Source organism: Meriones unguiculatus, chromosome 3, assembly GCF_030254825.1.
Source record: "Meriones unguiculatus strain TT.TT164.6M chromosome 3, Bangor_MerUng_6.1, whole genome shotgun sequence".
NCBI lineage: Eukaryota > Metazoa > Chordata > Mammalia > Rodentia > Muridae > Meriones > Meriones unguiculatus.
Window position 1 is genome coordinate 123,190,174 of NC_083351.1, and position 25,703 is coordinate 123,215,876.

General features: G+C 41.2%; 1 protein-coding gene across 10 annotated transcripts in view; it reads right to left on the reverse strand.

Annotated features, from left to right (window-relative positions):
* Positions 1-25,703, reverse strand: part of Prlr (prolactin receptor) — a 186,617-nt gene that overhangs the window by 15,290 nt on the left and 145,624 nt on the right. For 6 of the 10 annotated variants that reach the window (XM_060380457.1, XM_060380461.1, XM_060380456.1 and 3 more), the window contains 8 exons: positions 16,477-16,586; positions 12,893-13,025; positions 11,183-11,352; positions 9,556-9,725; positions 7,958-8,099; positions 7,409-7,508; positions 6,755-6,824; positions 4,003-4,951 (listed from right to left, as the gene is read on the reverse strand). In XM_060380457.1, coding sequence (XP_060236440.1) covers positions 4,003-4,951; positions 6,755-6,824; positions 7,409-7,508; positions 7,958-8,099; positions 9,556-9,725; positions 11,183-11,352; positions 12,893-13,025; positions 16,477-16,543 — 1,801 coding nt within the window. In that variant the 5' untranslated portion in view covers positions 16,544-16,586. The remainder of the gene's footprint in view (positions 1-4,002; positions 4,952-6,754; positions 6,825-7,408; positions 7,509-7,957; positions 8,100-9,555; positions 9,726-11,182; positions 11,353-12,892; positions 13,026-16,476; positions 16,587-25,703) is intronic. The other 4 variants (XM_060380466.1, XM_060380462.1, XM_060380464.1 and 1 more) reach the window with 1 other exon arrangement.

The following is a 25,703-nucleotide window of genomic DNA, read 5'->3' on the forward strand; positions in this document are numbered from 1 at the left end:
TGCAGTTCTGTGATGATTCAATTAAACTATACACAAAAATCCCTGCACATTTTACTGGTTAGTCTTTAGATCATTTTGTCATCCCCCCTTTGGCTTCTCTTTTGTTCATCTCTCCATTTATTTAAAAGAAAGCCATTTAAGATAAAATTTATTTTCCAATCAATGCACTTTTCTTCCAAAATGAAACCTTTTTTTTTTTTAAAAAAAAAAAGTAAAGAAAGGCACTTTGTAAAACATATACAAATCTGTTTCTTTCTTGTCTATGCTAAATTGAAGTTGTTAAGGGTAGGCTGAGTCTTTTTGCAAATGATGGGCAGCAAAGGGTAGCTGAATAAAAAAAGGGAAAAAGTAAAAGGAAAAAGAAAAAGATGGTTTTCTATCAGGACAAGCTTTCCCCTGTAGCTCGGTTCATCAACTGAGGACTCAGGGATTCTCTTGGATCATTTCAAGCACAGTCTCCCAGTTTTGATTTTACACATGCAACAAGTGTTTGGCTGCTTCCCACCAAACCACAGTGAATCACTAACCTATAACTGACTACCAGAACTGGTCTCAGGCACTTAGGAAAATGTATCATCTATCAGGAATCAGTGACACAGCTGATGCTAAGTTGTGCTCATATTAAAGTTCCTTCTTTGCATTTGTTAAAACTTATCAGAGAAAGTTTTGCCATTTATGTCCTAAAGTTCCATCAATCATCCACTGGATATATTCAGTTTCCATGTGCTTTATAACTTGAGTTTTTAGATAGTTTTTACAACATTATACATTTTTATGATTCAGAGCAAAAGGTTCTTTAATCTACATGGGCAATGGTTATTCATGAAACATGATGATTAGAAAACAGGCAACAAGTACATACAAGAACAGAGATTAGGGCTGATGGCTCCACACAGGAATGAGCATGGCTTGATATATAAAAGGTAATTTTTCTAAAGATGAATGTCTCTGTCTTTCTTAGCACTACATATTTGCACATGATCCTTGAGTCTGACTTATATGATATCTGTATAATATAAAATATATGTGCAATAGATGAAGATGAATGGGTGCTGAGCTTTAAAGAATGAAGTACCATGAGCACATCAATGAAGGTGTTTCTGCATTTCTATAAGAGTCTGAAGACATAACTAAGATTGCAAAAAATTAGTTCCAATTATTCAGCGAGTCATAGAAATAAGGATATTGGATTTCAAAAGGCCTTAGAGATTATTGGTCTAACAAAGAAAACTGAAATCTCAAATAGAAAATTGGTCTTTCCAAAGTAAAATAGGACTAGAGCCCAGGTGTCTTAGCTTCTACTATGCACCATTTCACTCAAGCAGCTGTCTTTCAACAGAAAATATTTGACTATAATGATTCTAATAAATGAATAGGAGTATCGATTTGATTTTACTTCATGGATATTAACTTATTTTTGTGGAATGTAACTTGACTTTAGTCAGCCATATTTCTCATATATGCAAAATTATATATCCAAAGCATATTTTTAAAATGTCAAACTATGAGTAACATATGCATTATCAATTTTATAGTGGCAATTTGTAAATAAATGCATTTATTTGTCTCCTGGGAAGGAATAGAATATGTTGGGAAAGGTTTAGTTTTTACTGGCTTTGAGGTTTATTCTCTTTGTCAGTAGTTTTCAGGGTGAACTAGATTAACTGGCCTTAGAAGTTGTGTGGATTTTGCACATCATTCCCTAGTATGACTTCATAGAATCTTCATTATTGTGTGAATTTTAGATCACTAATAGCTTTGTTTTTGCTTTCTTGTTACATACAGTGTTGCTCATTTCCAGTGAAGTAGACTTGCTTCATACTTTCCCAGAGGGAAAAAAACAACCTATCATGAAAATGGTCATAGAGAAAAATGATTCTCCAGCTTGAGTGTGCGCATAAATTATCTGGAAGTTTGTAAATGCAGACTCCAATTCTGGATGTTTTGGAAGAGGCTTGAGATGCTGCAAACAAAATTTCCAAGCAGAGCCCACGTGATGCCATTGTTGTTGGTCTTCAGACAGTTAGTATGGAGGATTTGGGGTATTCAATGAGCCTGGACAACTTTCCTGAATGCTTCTATTTATCACAATGTTTCTGTACTGGAAAAATATGCTTCAGGTGTTTGCATTTGTAGTTTTGAAAGCCTTGACTACATGTTTATTTTCAGCCATCGGAGAATCTCAGTCTTGTTTCTATCAGCATGTGCTTGTTCGGTGAAATATTTAACTCACAAGAAGTGAGTACAGATCTATATCCAGTTAGCAACTTGATTTACCAATAAGTGAGATGAAAAATAAAGGGAGACAGAGTATAGTCGATGAGTCATGGTTGCTCCTAAGAAATGGAGATCTAAGGCTTTGAGACTTCTCAGGAAGCCTACCCTTGAAGTTGGCTTGATATTCTACCATCCCCTGACCTTTGAAGCTTTTTTTTAATTACTGAGTAGATGCTTGCTTTCCTAGAACCTTTATCTGGACATTTCTGATGTGAGCACAGCCTCTGCCAAGAGTTTGCAAAGGCATCTATTCCAAAGAGATGCTGATGTTTGGCTTTGCTTAAAATCCTTTCATGTTCAGGATTGCTCAAAAAAAAAAAAAAAAAAAAAAAGTAAACAAAACAAAGTCAAACCTTTCGCTTGGAAACCATTAGCAGTCATCACTCTCTTTTTTCATGGTGGTTTGTAAGAGTCACCCACAGGTGGGCGGGGCCCTAAGCTTATGGGAGAAATATTTTAGGTCTATAGAGAGCCCTAAAACCCTAAGTCAGTAATGGTTGCTGTTTAAAGTATCCTGGAGATAAAATAAAAGTCAGATAAGTACTCTATTGTAATCGATTGAGTTTTTCATCCATTCCACATTCCTCAGTGGGCAATGGTTTGGCCTGGCATCTCCCTCTAACAGAGATTGCATATACTATAAGTACTTTGAATACTCACTGTGACCTTGCAGCAGACATTACTGTACCCACTCGAATACGTAAACAACAGTACTGGGAGGTTAGAAAATAGTCTTTACTTTGCCTAACAATAGAAAAATAGTCTTCAAAAATACATTGCTAAACTTATGGGTTTGTATTAAAGTAGAGTTGTATGTACAATAAGGCAACACTTCTATTAGCATCCTTCGATGATAACCTTTTAGATTAAAGTTAGTCTTTGGGAATTTTTTTCCACTAAGAAAATATCAGGGTCTATAACAAATCACCTGTCCTGCTTAAACGAAGGACGGAAAACATTTGAAAATGGTTCACTATGTGGAATTCATTGGCCTAATTTTGGGAGAAAATTTTATTTTCCCAAACTATATTTTCTAGAGGCCTTAGAATAAAATAAAATTTAGAATAACCCATGTTTAACATATTCAAATTGCCTTAAGAAAAAATTAGGGGCATTTCCATTTTCATATAGGCAATGGGTCAGTAAGGTATAAGGACTGATGTAAACAATTTGGCTGGTGTCCTGGAATGTATTCTTTCAAAAAGTGCTATATTTGGGCCATCCTAATAAAAATAAAAAGGAGTGTAATGGCTTAGCAATCAGTTCTTAGAAGCATTTTCTTATGGCATTTTCAACATATCTGTCATCATCTTGGGCTAAGTCATTTTGGCGGATTTGTACTCTCTGTCACATGCCAAATGTATTGCAGAGGCTATACCTATTGGCACCATCCCTCAAGAACAGTAGGCAATGTGCTTTTTTCACTGAACACATATACATAACTAATAGCAAAAAGCAAATCTACAAATCACAGGAAACAAATCAATTTGTTCTGGATATCAGCTGTTGAGAAGAGGCAAGTGTTGAACGTGAGAATGAAAAGGAGTGAAGTAGTGCTTTTCTTTTCTTAGCCCACATTCTGTAACATTTGCTAGCAGACCACATTGTTTCATGACTCTGTAGTGTTACCTGAAGAAAAATCACATTTTAGCCAATTGTTCCATAAGTCTAGCCATCAGTGAAAGGAGTGCATGAAGCATGTGGGATCCAGGTAATCCAGCCTACCCAGTTGGAGTCTGCAGTTGCTCGAGGCTGCAGCAAAACTGGCCAGATCTTTCTCAGATTGGTTTTGTTCAAGCGATGGAGGTGCCTTCTTGGCTGATTCCCCAAACAAAGCTGTGTTCTGAGCTGATGAATCTGGCACTAACACCAGGATATGGTTATCCATGATCCCAGACACCTTGGCATACTCCTTACTGGTTTCAGGAACCCCGGGCTTCTCTGTCTGGTTGTTTTCTCTCTGTTTGGGGAACAATGATAGTCCTCCATCCTTGTTGACTTTGTGAATCTCTACGTAATCTGGCGGTTTAGTATAGACAGTGGGGGCTTTCTCCTGGAGCAGTGGCCACGATGTGTTTTGTTTAGTCTCAGAGTGGAAGCTTTTCATCTCCTCTTTCAATGCCACTTCTTCCTTCTCTCCAGTCTCAAGGGTTTTAGAAAACTTCAGAACATTTTTTCCTGCTTTGTCCAGGAAAGAGGCCATTGTATTCACAGGACCTCCAGCTAGCTTGCACACATCAGCAATGCTGTGGTAAGGGGATCTTGGCATGTGCTGGCCAGGCAGTAAAGGCCATGTTGAAGATTTGGATACATCTGCATGAAAATAGGGTATGTTGCTTTGGGGGTTCTGGGTGGGAGGAATGTTTGCCTCAGGATTCTCTGGCTTCTCAATGATCTCAGGGATGTGGAAAGTAGGGGGGTAGGCCTGGGGCTCCTCACACTTTTCAGACAAAAGAGAATGGCTGTCATAGCTTCCATGACCAGAGTCACTGTCAGGATCTAGGTGTGAGGGCTTAACCCCTTGCCCTGGATATTCTTTGGAACGGGATGGCATTAGCCGATCGTCCTCATTGGCATCCACTTCTAAAAACTCCACCAGCAAGTCCTCACAGTCAGAAGTTGGGGGAAAGTCTTGGCACCCCAAGGCACTCAGCAGTTCTTCAGACTTGCCCTTCTATTGAAACACAGATACAAGGAGAGACGGCTGTTAGCTTCATCACACGCCACACTCAGTAGCACAGCTGAGTGGTATCTGAACAGAGTAAAGGGGCTTTGCTCCTGAGGCAGCAGACAAGCTGTGTCTTGCTGAGTCTTGGAATGGAAGCTTTCCACCTCCTTCTACTCAGCAGAACGCTCCTTTGAGCCATCTCACAGATGATCCCCCGCCCCTGACTGTAGTGTGTGTCAGGCCACCTAGAAGCACCTTGCGGATACTATTTACCACTACTTTTCTTTAGGTTTTTCATAATTTTTCACCTTTTCTCTAATAGTGGTCATGAACTTAATGGGCCAGTACTATAGCACTCAATGTATCATGAGTGTATAACTCTGAAATGAAACATGTCTTGTGAAACATTTGAAGTCATACACCTGACACTGGTAGTCACTGACTGAGTAGTTCGGGGATGTGGTGGCTGGCCTCCTAGCAAACCTTCTCCACCCCGCACACATTTTCTGGAGTATGGTGAGAGTGAATTGGTCTGTGTCTCTGGCTTCTCCTGCCACTCCTTTTCCTTCTCATGCTCCTCCTCTTACTACTTCCCACCTCTCCTTTCCTATCTCTTCTGATGTTATTTTCCCATTCTTTCTCCATTTCTTTCATCTTCTTCCTCCTCCTCTTACTTCCTCCTATTCCATATTGTCTCCCTCCACTCCTGCTCCCCTTCCTCTTCCCTTAACCCTCTCTCTCCTCTTCCAGTTTCTTCTTATTTCCCCTCTCTTCTCAGTCCTCTGACTTAAGCCATATGTCTAAGCTTTGGCTTTTATCCCTTATCATGTATGACTTTGGGTAGGTTACCTTCCTTGCTGGACCACAGCTTCTCCCATTTCGTGATGGGAGAAATACTACATACCTCTGACAGTTCTTCGGAGCGTTAGAGATAACGTAAGAAGCAATATAAAAAGTACAACCCTAAAGTAGCCATTTATCATGAAGTCTCTGAGGCTAGCAGGTTGAGTTGTTAGATAGACAGTAAGTAATTTGCTTAGCTGAGACATTCCTGTTGGCTTTATAAAGGTCAATACTAGACTGGAAAGCCGTGGCAAGATCACTGGACCAGAAGAGCTAACTCCCTAGCTCTAATCTTCGTTGTAATAGTTGCAATCAAAGTGATTTTGGAAGACAAGGCAAACTCACTTTTTAAATTCTTATAAGCTTAAATTCATGGTAATAACATCACCTGACTTTTACTTTTAAATAAAGGGAAGGCTCTTCTATACATCACTGTTAAGGTCAAATTGAAATTATACATTTCAACCTAGAGACACATGCTTTAATTCTGTCTGGGATCAGTCTCACGTGCTTTGGAAAACACCAGCTCATACAGTATTGTTGGCTGCTCACATGGAGCATGGAGACAATAGAAAAATCTGTCACAACATCTTAGGTAAAGAACCTTCAAGCGGAAGCTTGGACTCTCTTGTAAGGGAGATAGTGGTAGTTAGTTAAAACATCTACTCTCTTCCTTAACTCATTCTCTGAATAAATTGGTCACCTCTGCCTCCAGGAGCAGCTGTGGACAATACAGATAACCTTACCATGATTTTGCATGTTTCTTAGCATTCTCTCTTTGCCCTCTGACATTTAGAACACAGTCATCCATGTGCTTCCTTCTGTTAGCATATGTGCTGATGAGGAGGGGCCGCTGGAAAGGGATGATTGAGAGGGCCATACTGGATTGATGATTGTGTGTGCATGGGTGAGCTTAATTATCACCAGGCAGTGAGTCACAGTCCATTCTCTGCTTCTGGCACTTACCTCCAGTAGATGAGTATCAAATCCTTTTATTTTTGGCCCAGGAACTGGTGGAAAGATGCAGGTCATCATGCTATAAAATAATTTGTGAGAGTGGATAAATGACTCATCTTTTCATTGTAATATTTTAAAGAGGTCTTTCTTTCTTCCTTTCTTTCTTTCTTCCTTCCTTCCCTCCTTCCTTTCTTTCTTTCTTTCTTTCTTTCTTTCTTTCTTTCTTTCTTTCTTTCTTTCTTATTTCCAAATAGCTAATGCATGGGCTATAAGAGGTTGAATTCTGTGACTGTATAAAAGTAACAGTAAATGATAAAGGTCAGTGCGGAGACACACACTGCACCTCATACTGGCTAACTTTGGATGGTAATTTCAAGCTACTGGATTATTGGTTCTATTTGGTTCTCTCAGTGTTAGTTGATTTTTCCAGCTCTAAATCCTGATTTCATGGGAAAGAGCATTGAATTCAAATAAGTACATTTTAATACTTTCTTAAACCACCGATAAAAGATTACTTTTTTTTTGTATAAGCAAAATACTGGGACTAATGGGTAAATGGAGTACTTATGCTGTTTGTTGGATTCCATAATCTTTGTATCAGGGCTTTTCATCATTATCCCCAATGACAACAACTGAGCAAAGGGCTGAGAGACAGTGTAGTACCTATAGCCCTTCAAAGCCACTGCCCAGACCATAATCAAACAGATGACAGCAGAGAGAATGGCCACAATGATCCACACAGTTGTATCTTTCAAGGTGAAGTCTAAAAAACAAAAAGCCAAAGAGATTTGATCACATATAATATTATCATTAAACACCAACTAGCGAACCAATACAACACGCAAAGTTTTTTAACTCAAAGATTTTTTTTTCTTTTCAACTTATATCTCTTGACTTGAAAAGCAATCCATCAAGAGTAGGTAGGCATAAGACAGACAAGGAAGTCAGAATGGATGACCAGTGAGTCCTTGGAGGACACTCTGAGCTTATTCCTGAAACTTTATTCTAGAAACTGGTGTTTAGCAACTGTGATTCAGGCAGTAATACATCTTGTCCAAATATCCTTTTGTTAGATTAAGAGATGATAATCACATATTGAACTACTTTTTAAGATAAGGCTCAAAATAGTTTCTACATGAATAACCATTACATACAGTTTTATTATTTATAATGTTTATAAATATAGGTAAAAATTATAGCCCAAACACTTACCATTGGGTATTTCAATGGAATTCTCTTGGCCCCATCTACTCCAGTATCCATGGTCTGGCTTGCATCGAGTCTGGACAAAATACTTTTGTCCTGGATATAAGTCAAAAACCTTAAAGTGTGTTTGCTGTCCTGTAAAATGGGTCTAAGGAGGAACAAGAAGAGCAGAAGTCACTTTTTACTTTTTGTATGAGAAAAGAGACCTTTTTTCTAAACCATAAGATATTGGGGAGTTAGGTAGACATGGCTCTACTTAGAGAATGCTTTGTTTTTCAGCACTCTATTCTGTCCTTTCCTTCTTCTTGTTGAAAATTGTCCCTCAAAAATTTAAAAGGTGAAGCAGGTAGATCTCTGTGATTTTGAGGCTAGCCTAGTCTACAGAGTGAGTTCCAGAAAAGCCACGGTGACACAGAGACACCCTAAAAACACAATAATATAAAACAAATAAACAAATAAGAGATTTTTCTATGTATTCATTTGGAACTCTATTTCACTCCCTCCTAACTTTTCTTAGTGAAATAGAGGATATTTGCTAACAAATTGACATATATATATGATAACAAAATTATTAGTTTTCAAGTTCCAATGAAGTAATTCATTCAAAAGATTATTAATTGGTGTTAAAACTACTATGTGGAAGAAATCTAAGCCTTCATGTATGTTGAAGTAATTGTACACAACTAAAATGTTATTTAGCAATGACGACATCAGGTTTCTACTTTCCTAATGTAGGACTCAGATTTATTATCATTTATATTAGGTCAACCAGATGGCTCATGCCACCTGATGATGATGAATGTAGAATGAAGTTCATACTAATTCTTATAGAGTATGTTGAGCTACATGTTATTCAAATTGAATCTAAGTCTTTAAAGTTTGGTTGTAGAAAGTAGCAAGGGTATCAGCTAAGTGATTATAGAAAGAACTAATAAAAAGTGAAGATTGTATGACGTCCTAATGAACTAGCAGTTTCCTGGCCTCAGTACATCAAAACTATCCTAGAGTAGACTTTGGTTTAGACCAACAAGTTGTTAAGGATATTTTTGAAGAAAGTGAGACAGGGCAGATTGAAATATAGATCAGCTGCTATATGTTATTTAGAGATCTTAATTACCTTTCTAAAATATAAAACCCTATTCTTTTGGTTACATTTGCAAATGTCCCCTTCTCAACAGAAACATATACTAAGATATTTAAGGGCAGAATATCATAATGCCTGTAATTGTGGCATTATACTTTTACACTGAAGTATTACAAAATATTTCTTTCAAAACATATTGACCATGGAAAGATGAAACAGAAATTCTCTTGCCTCCAGCCTCAGTATAGTTTCTGTTCTTCCACAGGAATCTCTATCTGAGATGTGCTTAAGGTAAACTGGGGCTTACGGAGGAACCTGTCCAGTACAAGCAGCTGTTGCTGTGCGAGTTGTGAATAGGAACATTTTTCAATCTCAAAAGAGGGGAGAAGGCATTTCCATATTCAGGAGGGCCCTGTCTGTGGGTGGTGGGCAACCAGTTACAGAAATAATCTTCTCTATTGTGACAGCTTTGTCATTTCCAAACGGCATGATTCCTCCAATAAGCTTCTGTTTGACTCACCTCCCACTCATCTGCTTCTTCAGACTTCAATCGAATTTCGTACTCCATTGTAAACCAACCAGTTTTTACATCAGTTATGCTGGGCGGGGACCATTTTATCCACAAATACATTTTTTTGTCTTTTAGCTGTTTCACTTCTAAAGTCAGGTTCCGTGGGGGCTCTGGCTCAACTGTAGATATAAAAGAAATTTTAGTTTTTTTCTTTTCTTGTTGTGACATTCTTTTCTGTTTTCTACATGACTTAAATTTTCTATCAGCCCAAAATTTTCTATTTTTCCCCACTGCATTACAAGCATCTACAGGACATGATAAACACCTTCTTCCACTGAATATGTGATCAATCATGTTTGCACTTAAAGATGGGGTTTGAATGGTAAAAATAAGAAACAACTGAGATTTTGTTTTGGCTGCATTCTCCGCTTTCTATCGGCTGGGTGTAATAAAAAATGAAATCAATTTTCATTGGGGGGTGGTTACTCGCAGTTTGTTTATGCCTCACTGGAAGATCCTATATAGGTAGCACTAATTGAACTCAGGGTATTATTAAAAACAAACAAAACAAAAATGAAGACAGAAAGTTGGGAGGGAGATGTGTGCATACTGTAAGTCCTTGGCCTGCTTTCCCTTATTGAATTAAATTAGGAAGACTTGAGTAATTTCAGACCTTATTAACTGCTTCATAAATTATTATCTAAGGAAAATAACACACATTATTTTCCTGATCCTCTCTCTTCTTCTAACAGTTAATTGTTGTCTGTGCTAAACCTTAAAAGCCATTGAAGCTGTGTTCAATTGCTCTGCTGCAGAATGCTGATCATGCAAAGCAAGGGACATCTCTCAGATCGACTACTCTACCATATAAATGCCTTCTCCAAACATTGTATAAGTGATCTTGACCTTCAGCCAGTTACTATTTACTATTGTTGTTATTATTATTATTACATTTTAGGGTATACTCGAACCCAGGGCTTTTAAAATTTATGCTAGGCCGATCCTATCATTAAGTTATACCTCCATCACCTCCAGCAGTCTTTGTGTAAAAATAGCTCAACTTAATAATGAAGTAAACATAATATTGTTGAGAACCGAGTTTCAGTCAAAGCATTTGGAGTGATTCCTGTGAATACAGAGTCTGAAGATCCTTTTAAAGACCTTCATTTTCACAGAGTATCCCTGTCTTCTACAAGGAGAAAGAAAAGACATTTGGAGCTGTTGAGATAGCTCAGAGGGAGTGCTTGCCTTTGTGCCCAGCTTTGGGTTCCATCTTCAGCCCACCCTCACCAAACAAGAAAAGAAATTTGAGTTGGCTGGTAATGAGGGCAAGACAGTTGCTGGGAGAGGGCAGAGGGAAGTATTAACAAGAGAGGCAGGCAGAACACTCATGCTGGGTTTAAGGAGGATTAGCGTTGAGGGAAAATATGAGAACATGATGATCCCAAACACCAACCTTACGGTGAAGAGTCAGCGCTGTTGGTGTGAAATGCTCCCTCAGCAAAGACACTGTGAGTGTTCTTCCCTTTCTTATCTGGAAGCCACCCATGAGCCAGGAAGACCCAGACAGAGTCTGACTTTTGACTTTTAACTATGTAACAGTAACAAATTCCCCACCCACATCCCTCTCCCTTACCTATGTAAGTCACATCCACATAAAGTGGATCCGAGGCACTGCTTCCCATTTGGTTAGTAGCATTTACTGTGATGACATATATTTTCCATATGGAAGTGTACTGCTTGCTAAAGAAACAGGAGTTGGGGCCACTGGTTTTGTAGTCTGGACATTCATAGGTGGTTTTCTCTCTGCAACGAGTAATGCATTAAGAGTGAATAAGAAAACAAGAGTCTAGCTTTTGTTCTTAATGGATTGTATTATGGGATTTTGAGGATAAGGCTTTCAATAAATAAGAATGAAAGCAGAAAAATGGGTTCCCATGGCTCTGTGCTCTACCCATCTCACTGGGGGTGAACCAAAGAAGTGCATTAGAACAAGTGGTAGGAAGATTAATTTAGCACTGTGGCGCTCTGCTATTCACCAACCCTTGTTTTTTGCAGGTGTTTCTACAAACCTTGTGGTTTGTCCTCCCAGTGGCCAAGGCACACTCATATTGGGTAGCCTTAGGCAGTTGGGACCTTCCTTAGCGTATATACACATTATGGGGTCATACGTAGTGCGGTGCTGGTCATACAAACATGCGGAGCTACATCTTACGAAAAGGATTCAGAAGGAGACACACTGATGTCAGTGAACATTAAATGGTGTCAAGTGGGCAACAGAGTGAAGTGGCCATGAAAGGGCCATCTTTGCCCCACAGGGCTCCTTAAGTTACTCCTATTTAAACAGCCTCAACTCTAGTCACACCACACAGGGGTTAGAGGCTGCCTCAATCCTTGATTCTTTAAATATTGATGCCATGCCTCTTTGGATCACAGACGGGAGGACAGCTTTGTGACCAAGTAGTCCCTGGAAATTGGCATGGCTGTCTCCATCAGTAATATGGTTTTTGTTTGTTTGTGTTTAGGTTCAAGATATGGAGGAATACTTTTTGCTAAACTAACATTTCGATAGCTCCTTTTAAATTTCTAGGAGGGGTTCATTGTGATTTTATAAAAATTATAATGTAGAGATTTTTTGCCCTGATGGTTTTGGCCTAATGGTAATGTTACACTTAACTATGCCCTCCAGGAGATCTTGAATTTTATTCTTATGCTGTGTTTAAAATGGGAATTCTCTATGTATGCCAGGCTGGCTTTGAACTTGTGGTCTTCCTGCCTCAGCCTCAAGAATGCTGGGATTACAAACGTGTACTCCTATGACTGGCTGATATTGTATCTTTTAGATCAGCAGCTTGCTTTAAAAATATCCTCAAGTTTTTAATCCTTAAAGGTTATTTATTTTCTTGAGCATGAAACACATTTGAAAACTTAATGTACCATGGCTACCAAGGATCACACAGTTTATATAATTCTGTTATGTTACAAAAGTAGTATATTAACTAAATTAAAAAAAAAGAACTCTACAAATGATATGTGGTTTAGGGATGAACAGTTAAGATTAGCCAACACTTTGGAAATGGTGACTTGGCCTGCAATCTTGTGACAGACAATTTGAAACTTGGTTAATATTACAATGATTCTGGTCAATGTGCATTTGAAGATTGTTCTGTAAAAACCTCTATAGAACAAGATGGGCAGAATCATTAGATGACTTTCCTGGTGGTATGAGCCCTACTGATGTAAGCACAGGAAAGCAGGTATTTCCAATTTAGAACCAATGTAACCTGGGCCTGGAGAGCGTTAACCCTCTGGTGGGATTCGACAGTAAAGAAAGAGCACTTTTTACCCTTCTTTGCTGTAAGTCAGCGAGTAATTGGTAGGAAGTCCTCCATCTGTTCCGGGCTTCCACCAGCAAGTGAATGTTTCCTTATCAGGGGAACGGCATTTGTGAATCTCTGGTTTTCCGGGTGGTGATTGTCCTAAAACAAACAAACAAACAAACAAACAAACAAAAGCCATCGCCCATTAGAGTTAATGTTGATGTCCATTCATCTGCATTACTGAGCTGCCAGCAACAGAGGCAGATTCCTGGCACCCTGGCCAGTGCATGGCTCAGCAAGGCCCTGGCATCAGCAACCAGCCATACTGCTCTGAGCTATTCCAGTGCCAGCAGGACACGTAGGTGATGTTTGCTGGTGGTGTATGTTTTCATTTTGAGATGGAGTTAACAACAACTTTTGTAGAGGCCAGTGACAGAGTGAGTCTGAGGGGAGAAAGGTGGACGTCTAGGAAGATACCTTAGCCTCTCTTCCCACAGAGTCTAGTAAGCACTAGGGCTATCATCTAAAGCATTCTTTCTTCCTCGGAGACCGATGGCCTGTGTCCACGCGGTCGGTACACGGCTTTCTCCGCTCTGCTCGGGAATCTGTACTTTCATGGCATCCTCACGGCGCCAGCTCTACCTCTGTCTTTGTTTGCACCACTTCCGGCCCCTTATCTGGGGTTTCTCTGGATTGCTTCCTCCTTCCCTTGTCGTCTCCCTTCTTGCTTTCTCCTTTACCTTGATTCTGTACGGTCTTGGCCTAATGATCTTTTTTTTTTTCTAAAAATATATTTTATTAATACTTTGAAGCTTCTATACATGCACACAGTGTACTTTGAACAAATTCACTCTCCACTTCTCTCCCTAACGCTCCCCAGATCTATCCCTAGCTCTTATCCCTACCAACTCCCCCACCTCTCTTACACACACACACACACACACACACACACACACACGTGCACACATACACACAGAGTGATTTGTACTTTTTATATACTTACGAAAGTGAGGCTACCCCTAGAGTCTGGTTAACATCCTGGGGACTATACAGTTAAGGAAACCTGATTCTTAGTTCCCTGAGGCTGCCAATAGCAATTCAGTGAGAGCCCTTCCCTTCTCTGATGAGCGGCTTAATCTTGTGCTGATCACCTGCACACAACCTCAGCTACTGTGAAATTATAAATACAGTGGTCCCGCCATGTGTCCAAATAACACTGCTTCATTCCAGTCTTCCTCCGCCTCTGGCTCTCACAGTCTTTCCATCCCCTCTCCCAAGATGGCCCCTGAGCCTTGTGTGGCGGGGTTATACCTGTGGCTGAGCCCTCTACAGAATAATGGTCCAGATGTACCAGCTCGCAATTCTTTCTTTTGCTGGCCGAAGAAATCTTTTTTTTTTTTTTTTTTTTTTGTCTCCTCTTGTATTCCGCCCCACCCCCCACCCCGTTTGGTTCTTTTTATGAGCAGGCGACCTAAAACTTCCTTGTAGTTCTGCGGATCTTTACAAAGCGTGAGGTATGGTAAAAGGTAGGATAGAGCCTAGTTCCACTCTGAGTAGGAAGCTACCCTGAGGAGATAAGAGCTGTTCCCACTGTCAGGGAGGTAAGAAGCTCCCACTGAAGTAAGAAGTTCTGAAAAAGGCCAAGGAGATGAGGTATGGTTTTGTTTTTTGTTTTTTGTTTTTTGTTTTTTGTTTGTTTGTTTGTTTGTTTGTTTTTGTTTTTTTCCACGTGCTTGGTGTCCAGAGTTCTTGACAAGCTAATCTCCAATTCTCATGCTTGGCAGTTATGTTGAAAAGAACAGATTAACTTGGGGATTTTTGTCATGATGCTGTTGCCTTGGGAGGCTAACTATAACTGACATTTTTCCTGTTTTTTGTTTGTTTGTTTGTTTGTTTTTCCCTGCTTGAGGAACCAATGCTAAATTCAAGAGTAGAAAAACTTTTCTTTCGGTGGTTGGTGTTATCAACTAAGGGGTCTTCTATATCTTTTCCCACATCTATTCAATCTTTTCATGCAGACCCTCAGAATGGAGAGCCAACCCCCCCACCCAGCAGAGCAGCCCATCCAGGGAGATCCTGACAAGGGGATCGTGGATTGGAAAGTGGGTCTCTCTCAAGAGAAATTTGGTGGAAGGTCTAGTATGGTGCACCAGATAGGGAAATGAAAAGAAGGCTGGCCAGCCAAGGGTAGCAGAGTGTCACTCTTACAGAACTGCTGAAAAGAGTCTGTGTGAGCCTTATGCAGATCTGCCAATGTTAGGAGCATTGCTCATCCTCCAGGGAAGATTTTTGTCAATATAGCGCTGTTGGGAGTCATTGCAAAAATAAAAGATGTATTTTGTTTGTTTGCATCTGTCATGGATGAGTGGAGACATGTGATGTAGAGAGAAAGAGTTGTTTAAAACCTCTAAACCAGCAGGGCGTGGTGGTGTATGTCTTTAATTCCAACCAAGAGGATTTCTGAATTCAGTGCCAGCTTGGTCTATAGAGTGAGTTCCAGGACAGCCAGAGCTACAGAGAGAGACCCTGTCTTGAAAAATTAAACCAAGCAACTTTCAAGGGGAAAAGGTAAGGTTGTGAAATTACTAGTAGCCAAACGTTATTTTCATGCACACTGAGGAAACAAACTTTATGGACTATCTCAGTGAACAGACATAAGGGATAATAAACATGTGCAGGAAATTCAGACACCTGCCTGTACCAATTCCACATCAGAAGTAAGTGACACGTCATGCATGACACCCATATAAAGTATATCTAGAGAGAGATACATGATAAGGCATAATGATGGCCATATACACACAACAATATATACACATATATACACAGACTTTTTTCCCTAATACCCATATAAAACATATCCAGAGAGAGATACATGCAAAGGCATAATGATGGCAAGTAAACACTAGTATAGTCACACACACACACACACACACACACACACTATACACATATGTAAATACATAAAGGTTACTCACTCATACACACACACACACACACACACACTCACACAGAACAATTTAAAACCCTGTGCTATAAGCACTTGGCATGTACATGGGCACATTCAGAAGTACATATCTGCAGAAAGACATGGAGGTAGATGTGGAGACCTCCACAGACAATCACACACCTTGAAGGTGGCTATGGCTTTTGCTTGTCTCAGTAGCACACATACTGGAGGTGGTAACACTTGTTCTCCACCTTGCAATGGCCATCCCTTATCATTTCATGGTTTTCCAGGGGTATTTTCACACAGGTTATTTCATCTGAAGTTTGTGAAATACCACTGTCCTTCCTTGGAGAAATTAAAAACACGGAAAGACACACAAGTGGTTCAAACCACACAGCTAAAAGTAACTGTAAGAACCTGGATGGCAGCTCAGGTTGTGCCATCCCCAGTACCCTCTTGGTTCACCCTCAAAACGGCGATGGAAGAGAGAGAGTACAGTGACAAGATACTGCATTAATTTTAATGCAGAAATGTGGCAAATAATTTAGTAGCAGCACATGACAATGAACATTTTCAATTCTCGTAACTGCATCGCAACAGACCGAGACAGCCTCTCCAGCCTCCCCGATACACACTCCGAGCAAGAAGAGTGTCTCTTACCATTCAGAAGGCTGATGTTGAGAAAAAGTAGGATGAGAGCAAGTGCAGATGGCATATTTTCCTTCATGGTGGCCCCCTCTTCTTGCTACAGGCAATGTATCAAAGGCTTCCTGGAAGAGAAAACATCAGGTGACATCTGTGAAACCACAGCTGGCCAGGCACATGCACCACTCTACTCTGCCTGCTTGCAGCTGATTCTTGTTCCTTGCTTAATGTGAATGACAAAACAGCGGGAAGAGAATGTAGGAAAATGTAACAGGCTAAAAAGCACCGATTCACACAGGCTGGCAAAAATTTCACCACAAGAGGTCGTCAGACAACAATGTAGACAGCTCAGGGGGAAGGCAAGGCTGTTGGCTTTTTTATGTTTTGTTTTTTTGCTTTTTTTTTTTTTCACTCACCAAAGTTGTTCTATTTTCACACTATTGTTTAGCTGTCCAATAGCACATCACCCATTTCTATACCATAGATCGTGTTCCCCACAAGAGAACCATTCAAGAAGGGCTCCGGCTCCAGTATTCGGGACATAAGGCAGCTCAACTTACTGATACTGCCAGACCGAGAATGGGGGTGGCCAGGGTGGAGGTTCTTGTCTAGGTTCAGGCTGAGAAGGTTCTGGGAGTCTCCAGGGATATAGACATGGCTATGAAACAAACCTCATAATGAATCTTAGTGACCTTCCATGTGGCTTGTTTCTCCCGTCTGCAAAGCCCCATAACAAGACACAATGAACTCCAGTAATAATTCAAATCTCTTGGGCTCAGAGTACTAAGTCAATTTTGAACCTGCAGGGCTTGAGAGTTTTGAGCAATTTATTAATATTATTATTTTTACTCTTGGAACGTTTTTCAAAGCCTCTCATGTTCCTTCTAAGAAAAAAGATTTTTAAAGACTTTTTATTTTTGAAAAAAAAAAAAAAGTCTCATTCGTCTTTTTAGACTTCAAACATTGCCCAAAAAACAATAGATTTGATGAACTACGTGTAAACACATGGTTTTCATTTCCCTTTAAATTTTATTTTTAAATCAAGGGAAGAATATCTAGGAGGCAAAGCTGTCCATCTTAGGCCCCATGAAGAGTTGCTTGGCGAGCCCCCATGGGACCAGACTGATCAGGGAAGGTGCTCTGTCTGCCAAACCAATCTCACTCAATGGACACCTTTTGGCAGTTGTGTTACACCTGCCACTGCTGCTTGTGGACTCCCTCAGAAATGGACCTTTTAGTGACACTGGGAACATGGGATACATAGGTATCAACAAGCAGTGCCCTTATATTGAAGATTCTGGTTTAGAACTGGATCCTAACACACTGATGGCCCCAGCAAATGGGGACTTTTCACTTGCTTTGCCTGGATTCCTTGCAAATACACAGCTAGGCAGCCCATTCTCAGTCTAACCTGCTTAGTTTTTTTAAATTTCTCGGGGCCATCTTCTTAAACCAAGTGGTCAGCAGCTTGTGTTGGGTTGTGAATAATCCACTTGTTATAACAGGTGCTAGGAAGAGGACTGTGATCACTGGAATTGTATTTTGTCCTTTCCACGGCCCCATAAGGAAACACCGGTTACCAGCACCCCATCTTGACAGTTGCAGAAATTGAGTGTAGAGATGTTTAATAGGCTGTCAATCACATGCAGACAGGAGAGAGGAATCTTGCCAAGTCCCAAGACATCTGATAAATCATGATTTGTGCTATATCTGTGATGGATTTTGAAATTGTCCTCTTCTACAGGGGAGATGCATAAGGCAAGAGCTATTGACCCTTGGAAAGGGGTATACCAAGACCGGGGTGAACAGGAGCAGGACAGCTAGGACCAACAGAGGTTATCCCAGCAATGGCTCTATTATGCTTAAGGGTGTCCATAGCATTGATCTGTCTAAGCCTCTTACTTGCTCATAACCTGAGAGGAATTCTTCATCCCTGTCATCCTGTAAGCTCAGCCCAGCTTGGGAGTAGAATTTTGCTCCTTGGCTGAAGATGTTCTATAATGACCCTTTAGTGAGACACCCCTTTTCCTGCAGGCATCACAGAACCAACACCTGAGGTCACCGTGCTGTATGTGCTATATATCACCCCTCGTGGGTGAAGTTAGAAAACCTAGGCTATGCCTGTTCTGCAAATGAAATGTTAGGCTTGGAATCAAGGCAGGCAGAGTCAGGAGTGGACTTGGTTATTTGTTTATATTTCCTCTTTGCAGGACCAAAGAAACTTCTAATTAAAGTTGCACCTTTTAAATATGCTATGAGAAATCACTCAGTCCCTGCATAGAACAACTTTCTTCTCAGATTTCCTGAGAGCCAGGCTGGAATCTGGTCACACCCATACCGTTCCCAATGCTCAAACTGACTGTGTTTTAACAATGACTTCCCAACCCATTCTACACTCTGGCAAGATGACCATGGTGTAGTAAGAAAACTTTGAGAGGAAAACAAAATGGCAGCTTCAGTGGGGCTACACTAAATGCTAACCCTGGTCACGTAGTACATAGTACCTCTGTCCTAGCATTAAGTGCACCTCCTGCTCATCCACAGACTAGCTTTTATGGTAAGCAGACACACGTATCAGGAGAGGTTTGGTTTTTATCTTTCTGAATCCATTCCCCACTACAAGCAGATCTTGACTGAAGGCAGGTATGACCCTCTTTATTTGCCCACTTCAGTTGGGATTGGGATACTGTTGAGGGCCCACAACTTTCCATGATGCTATACTGAAAATGTCTTCAATATTTGGAGTTAAGTTAGCAAAACCTGAGCCTTGTATATTCAGCCCAGGGATGGTCATCTTAGGGTCCACACGTCACCATCTATGTGATTCTGGCTGAAAAGTGGAAAGTCCGTCTATGCGCATGCTTATGGTGAGTGCCTCACCCTCATCTGTTTTGTCCCTAATTTCCTGATTTGGCTTCTTTAGATCTAAATCCTCAGATGCTCCCATTTTCATGCCTTTTTCCATTATCGTATTCAGACTCCTATCATGCGCCATCCTGCTGTGGTTCAAATGCCAAGAAAAACCCTTAACCCTTTTCTCTCTAGGGCTGCTTTCTGCCATCAACAATGGTCTTATTTAGACCCACTATTTCCAGAAGCACCTCTTTATTACTTTCCCCCATTAGGTCAATCCCTTTCCACAGAGGCCAACAGCTGAGGTTGCAATCTATGGCTGACAGCTCATTCTTTTGGGAAACTGAATGACTCCCTAGATGGAAAAGCAGGCAGGTCCTATGGCCTAGGTTATTCCCCACCTGTCCACACTGTGGAAGGCATTCCAAAGGAGAAGAGGCAATATGACAGAGCAGAACTCTCATCAGATCACTGCCTGATGTTAACCCCTTGTCCTTTCTGTTTAGACTTATCTGCATGCTTTGGTCCACATACCCTCTAAGATAATTGATTACAAAAGTCCAAAGCCCTAGCACTCCCATAATGTGGGAATTGTTTCAATACTCTGGTACCAAGAGATCCCTACATTTTCTGCTCCATCCTGCTTTTCTGTCACTGTGGTCTCACGTTCAACTCAGTCTTCTTAACCCTAGAAATGCACCTAATAAGATAGGCAGAGGTTCTCAGGATCTTCTTAGCTCTTACAAGCCCGATCCTTAATGGACAGGCCAATTTAAGACTTACTTAAAAAGAGTCAACCTTAAGAATTTTGCAATACATTGCCACCAAGTGAACTGGTCTATGCTACCATCTAAGTTGCAAAAGAACACAAAGAGTAGCCCAGAAATCCAACTGGTGCCTCCTTCTAATCCCTACTAACCACCAACAGTACTTGCCTGACTTCTAAGACGAAGTTAGTCTTGCCAACTTTGTCTAACAGAATCGGGGTTGGAGACTCACAACAAACAGTTTAGGAGTGTGAGTGTCTGGCTTCTGTCATTCTGCACTGTCGTGTGATACATTCTGGTTGTTGTATGTAGTTTTACTACATACAACGTAATGTATCTTTATTTTATTTCATTTATATTTTGCTGAACGAAATAGTATAATTTCCTCATTAAGTCTACTGTTGGATTGTTTTGGGTTGTTTCTGGTTTTTGGCAAGCTTTACAAATTTACAAGCTTTACAAATTGTCTGAGAACTTCATGCATGAAAATAATACATTTTGGTCAAATATGCCTCCCCTTTTCCTGCTACTCCTCCCTACCACAACTTTTTCAAACTTCATGTGCTCTTTTTAAAAACCACTGAGTCCACTTAGAGCTTCCTGGTAGTAGGACATGCATGTTAGTAGGACGATCTGCCGTGGCACAGGTAACTTCTCAGGGAACACATCCCTAAGGAAGAGAGACTCCCCCTCCCCCAGCAGTCAGACACTCATTGTCAGGAAGGCCCACAGGCTTCACAGTGCACAGGGACATTGGTTCTTTACTATAAGAAGTTCCTATGCTGCCTGTCACACATTCTTTCCCCTGACCTCATTACATTTCCAACCTCTTTCCTGCCTCCCATGTGCAAGAAAACCTTCCTGTTTTTCAAACTGATTTCAAATATATTCTGCCCTGTTAGTTGCTTCCTTTGGGCCCCTCTGCCCACTGGATCACCTCACCTGCCCTCGGTACTAAGTGGCCAGAGGCTGTATGCCCTTTGAGTCTCAGGACTCTGACTTTTCTTTCCAATACAGAAGGCCAGCATTTAATTTAGAAAACAAAAGGCATAATCTTCCCAGGTTGGGGAGAGGAACAGAAGGGATTAGCTGTTTCACACCATGCTGAAGATTAAGACTGTTGTACGCTGGATTTCCGGGCAATAACTCCAGTTAGGAATAAGTACTCAGCATTCGTTTTATTAAAATGAATCTAATGCAGAGATACACACATCACAGTGTAGTAATTTATCCTCAGTTAAATTTCCCAGGAGATCTGTCTCCCTGTGCAGTACCAATGCCCAAGACAGCTCCCATTTGGACAATGGCTCAGTGGATGAGCCAGATTGTCAGGGTTGTGTGAAAGCAACCTTCCACAGCTATGGAGACACTTTAAAACGCCCACTTCTGACTCCATGTGCCCCACTCTCTTCCTGTTTCAAACCGAGAGGCTGCTGAGAGGGAGCTGTGCTGTGTGCACGCACAAGCTGTGCTTGCAGAGAACTGCATTCTGTAATTAGCAGAGAGCATTGTCCCAAGGAGAGCTGGCTCAGGCGTGCACTGCAGAATGGTTGTTTCATAGAAATACCTGTCTTCAAAGCTAGGGGTGGCAAACTTCAATTCAGTGCTGCATTCTCCTCTGTACTGGAGTTACTTGAACACAGCAGATGCTTAGCCATAGCTAGGCATCCTTTCCAACCCCACTTACACCAACTCCACTTGCTCACTCAACATAGCATCCCCACAACATCTTTTCTCTTACAGAGGTTTGTTTTTACTAAGCCTTTTTGGCTTAAAGGAAAGAATAGGATCTGGGCGAGTGTTAATTCTCCCTGGCCAGGGTAGAGTTTGGACAGATGTTGGAAAATCCACGTTGGCTTGAGCTCTAGAGGAACTAGTCACTCATGAGAGCATCTATCAATAAATAACAGCGCAAAGGCACCATGTATTGGATATGATGTTTTGCAGCTAGCTCACCAAGCCACTTCACGGGCTCCAGCGGCTTTCAGCCCGAGATTCACACTACCACTGTGAGAGTGCCCATCCATTCACTGTGTCCCTTGAGATTCTGCTGATGATTAGGAGCTACGTATCCACAGCATCAGCCTTTGTAGCTTTACCAACCCCAGAAAGCATCTGGAAAACATTTGCATTGCTACTGAATATGACCTTTTAGTCATTCCCTAATAGGACAGTATGATAACTGAATGTACCAGTTATATTATAATAGGTATTATAAATAATCTAGGGATGATTTAAAGTATATGGAAAGATGTGCATAGATTATGTAAACATACTATGTCTGAATCCAACCCCACCTATAGATGATTCTTTCTTTTCCTCCTCCTCCTCCTTTCTTCTGCATATCCTCCTTCTCCCTATCCCTCTTTGCCCCTATCCCTTTTACCTTCTTCCCTTCCCTTCCTCTTCTTCTTCTCCCTCCCCTCCTCCTGGTAATAGGTTTTAAACCTAGGTCTTTGCATATGCTAGGAAAGTACTCTGTCACTGAGCTGTTGCTCCTCTCTACTCCCCAACAATTTCTGAAACAGTCTTGCCAAGCTGACTGTGCTGATGTTGAACTTACTCTGTATCCAAGGCAAGCCTTGAACTTGTAATCTTTGTGCTTTATAAGGCTTCCTCAATATCTTTATTAATGAAAGGTCTGTACTGCCAGACTCCTATCTCCCTGGATATGGAGGGGTAATAAGTATTAAGTGTCTTTTGAGTTGGGCCCACTGAGAGGCACGAACAACAACAATAACAAAAGTTCTCTAGATCATTGGAAGATGTACCCAGGATTGATGATCACTGATGGGCATGCTGCTTATCACATACAAGGCCCCATTACAAGGTCCCACCGACAGAAGAGGAAACTGAGGCTGAGAGGGTTTACTGATTGATCAGCACTACATGGGGTAGGCAGTACCACCGAAACACCGAATCTAGTCTTTGGACTCTGATTCGGCATCAAAGGTAAAATGCTCAACCTCTTACTGCACGGTCGGCTGCAGTATATAAAGCACTCTCATGCCATCGTATTTTATTCTTACAAAAGAGCTTTACAGCATCAGAGCAGCAATTATTGTCATTTTTATTACTATGAGCATTTATCAGTTTCATGTCAAAGATGAGGACACTGACGTTCAAAAGGGCAAGGGAAGTGAGATAAGCAATGACCTTATCTCCTGGGCCCCCAGATTTCTCTCAACCATGGTGATAAAACAGGAGAGCCTTGTATTGGAGCCACTGCAGACCAGACACTGTTTTGTTAATTTGCTTAACTCTTAAGACGGTCCTGAAGTACAGGTGCTATTGTTATTCTCCTCTCACAGATAAGAATGCCCAGCCCAGATAGGTTCTGTGAATTGTCCAAGATCAAACAGGTAAAGAAGGTCTTAACAGTCAAGCTCCGGAGCCTGTGCTATTGATTGCATGCTTTCCTCTTTAGGCATTCACACAGGACCAATGAGACTACCTTTAAGGAGCCCCGCCCCAGAAGTACAAAAATGTCACCTGGTTTGAGAGCTGCAAACAGGTAATATGTCCTTGGTACCACAGGCTCTGAATTGCTCAAGGCTGTCTTCCTTCTTTTTGATAAGAGGCCTCAGTGCTCAAGCCCGCTGCCCAAAGGTGGCTCTAATGCTGGGTTATGTGGGAGGACAATCTCAGTCCCTCTATAGTAATAGATATCCCCAGGGCATTGTCTCTAGAGACTGTTCAGTACACACTATCTCCTGATGTAATATGTCTCTGATGTGGGACCCAGGAAGGGGCATTTCAAACATGCAACTCCATGACTATCATTGGAGCTGAAGCTTGAGAGCTCCAGTGAAAGGTAAAAGGAGGAGAAAGAAGTGGAGGAAGCAGAGGGGCTGGCTCTCTCTGGGGAAGGCCACATATAAGACTTTGATGGAGGTCAGGAGGACAGGCCAGTTGGATTATTGTCCCCAAATATTTTCTCATTCCCACCCATAAGAAAACATCTATCATTGTAAGACCTACTCAGGCGTTATGTTGGAAAGGGCACATACCAATCCCATTACTTTAGATGCATCCATTCAAAAGGCAGTGGCTAATGTGATGTGAATGATGGTGATTATTTTGGCTGAATCGATCTATCAAGAAACAGTCACATGGCTTAGATTTTCTTTCTTTAAGCTGCAGAGCTATAGGATTGTATCAGATGGCACACCCTCAGTTTTGGTTCCAAAACAAGAGGGGAAAAGGAGTTCCCCAGGGCCCAGCAGAACCCAGCCAATCCCACAAGCATACAGCCAGCCTGCTGCCTCTGGTAAAGTGGGTAAGCAATGAACATTGTGTCAAATCACAGAAACTGTGCTGTTGTTTGTTACTATGGCAAAGCTGACTACCAAGGGCCAGGGTAGTAGGAGGAGAACATATGCTTTGCCAGAGTGTTTAAGGAAGAGTCTTTTTTACAGAAGTGTGTGTGTGTGTGTAGTGTGTGTGAGTTTCTGCGTGCATGCTCCCACTGTTTAATTAAACATGAAAACAACCTTAGATTTCATTTAAAAAGTCACACAAATAAATTACCATTGGCAACAACCTCATCTGCTTATGTATGGTCCTTAATTTTTAGAAACAAGCTTGGAGGTGAAGGGGAAATTTAAAACAGAAATACAAAGATTTGCTACTGGCTTTTTACCATCCTTCTGGCTGCCTGCTTGAGATTTTTGGAGTATTTGAATTATGACATTTTGGATCTGAAAGGAAACCAAAGACTTGAAGGGATCTGGTCCAGTTTCACCTCTACACATGAGGAGTGTGAGGTCAAGTTCTTCCCCATCCCCACAGAGACTGTGTGGCCTCGAGTAGCCCATGAAGCCCTCTGAGCCTCAGTGGTATCATCTGTAAGATGGGATGATTATAGTATCTCTTCCTTGCTGTGAGGGCGACACTGGCAGAGTCTGGCACGAGGTGTCAAGTGTCTGATGGGGATATCTCCAGAGCATTGAGGATGGGTCGTAGCCGCAGCTGAGACAGCTGGTAAGTCCAACAAGAAATTCTACTCAAGAAGGTGTCAAGAACATGTCTTCTTTCTAAATCCTGCTGCTTTTTTTTTTTTTTTTAAATCACTTCAGTCAGGATATTGAGAGTCCCTCACAGGAGGAGGAAAATGGTCCAATACCCATCACCATTTGGGTCTCCTTTCCTTTCTCTCTACAGCTTATGTCCTCTTCACTCCTCCTCCTGTGGCCTCTGAGAGTGGGGAGAAATGCTACAGTTTTCAGTCTAGTCCTGATCGCTTTCCCCATATATCTATTCCCATTCCTCATCTTTGTCTCTGTGTTCCTTTCTCTCCCCTGGCCTACAGGATTTTCTGGTCCTAAGAGATTATTCAATAGAAGGGAGGCTTTTGAACTCCACTGAGAACCCACTGAACTTCAGTAATAGAGGCTGAGTACTGAAAATGCTTGGTTTTACTTAGCTGGGATAATCTACAGGCAATCTGGAGACAGCCTTCACTGCCTGCTTTGGATGGGAACTACCTACTCGATCATGCAGAAGATCTACGTGTAAATGACGGCCTCTGATGCCTGGTCTGCTGGCTCAGCTCCATGTTGAACTCTATTATCAAAGTCATTTTGTTCAGCTTCTATAAGGTCCACCTGGTCACTCACTCAC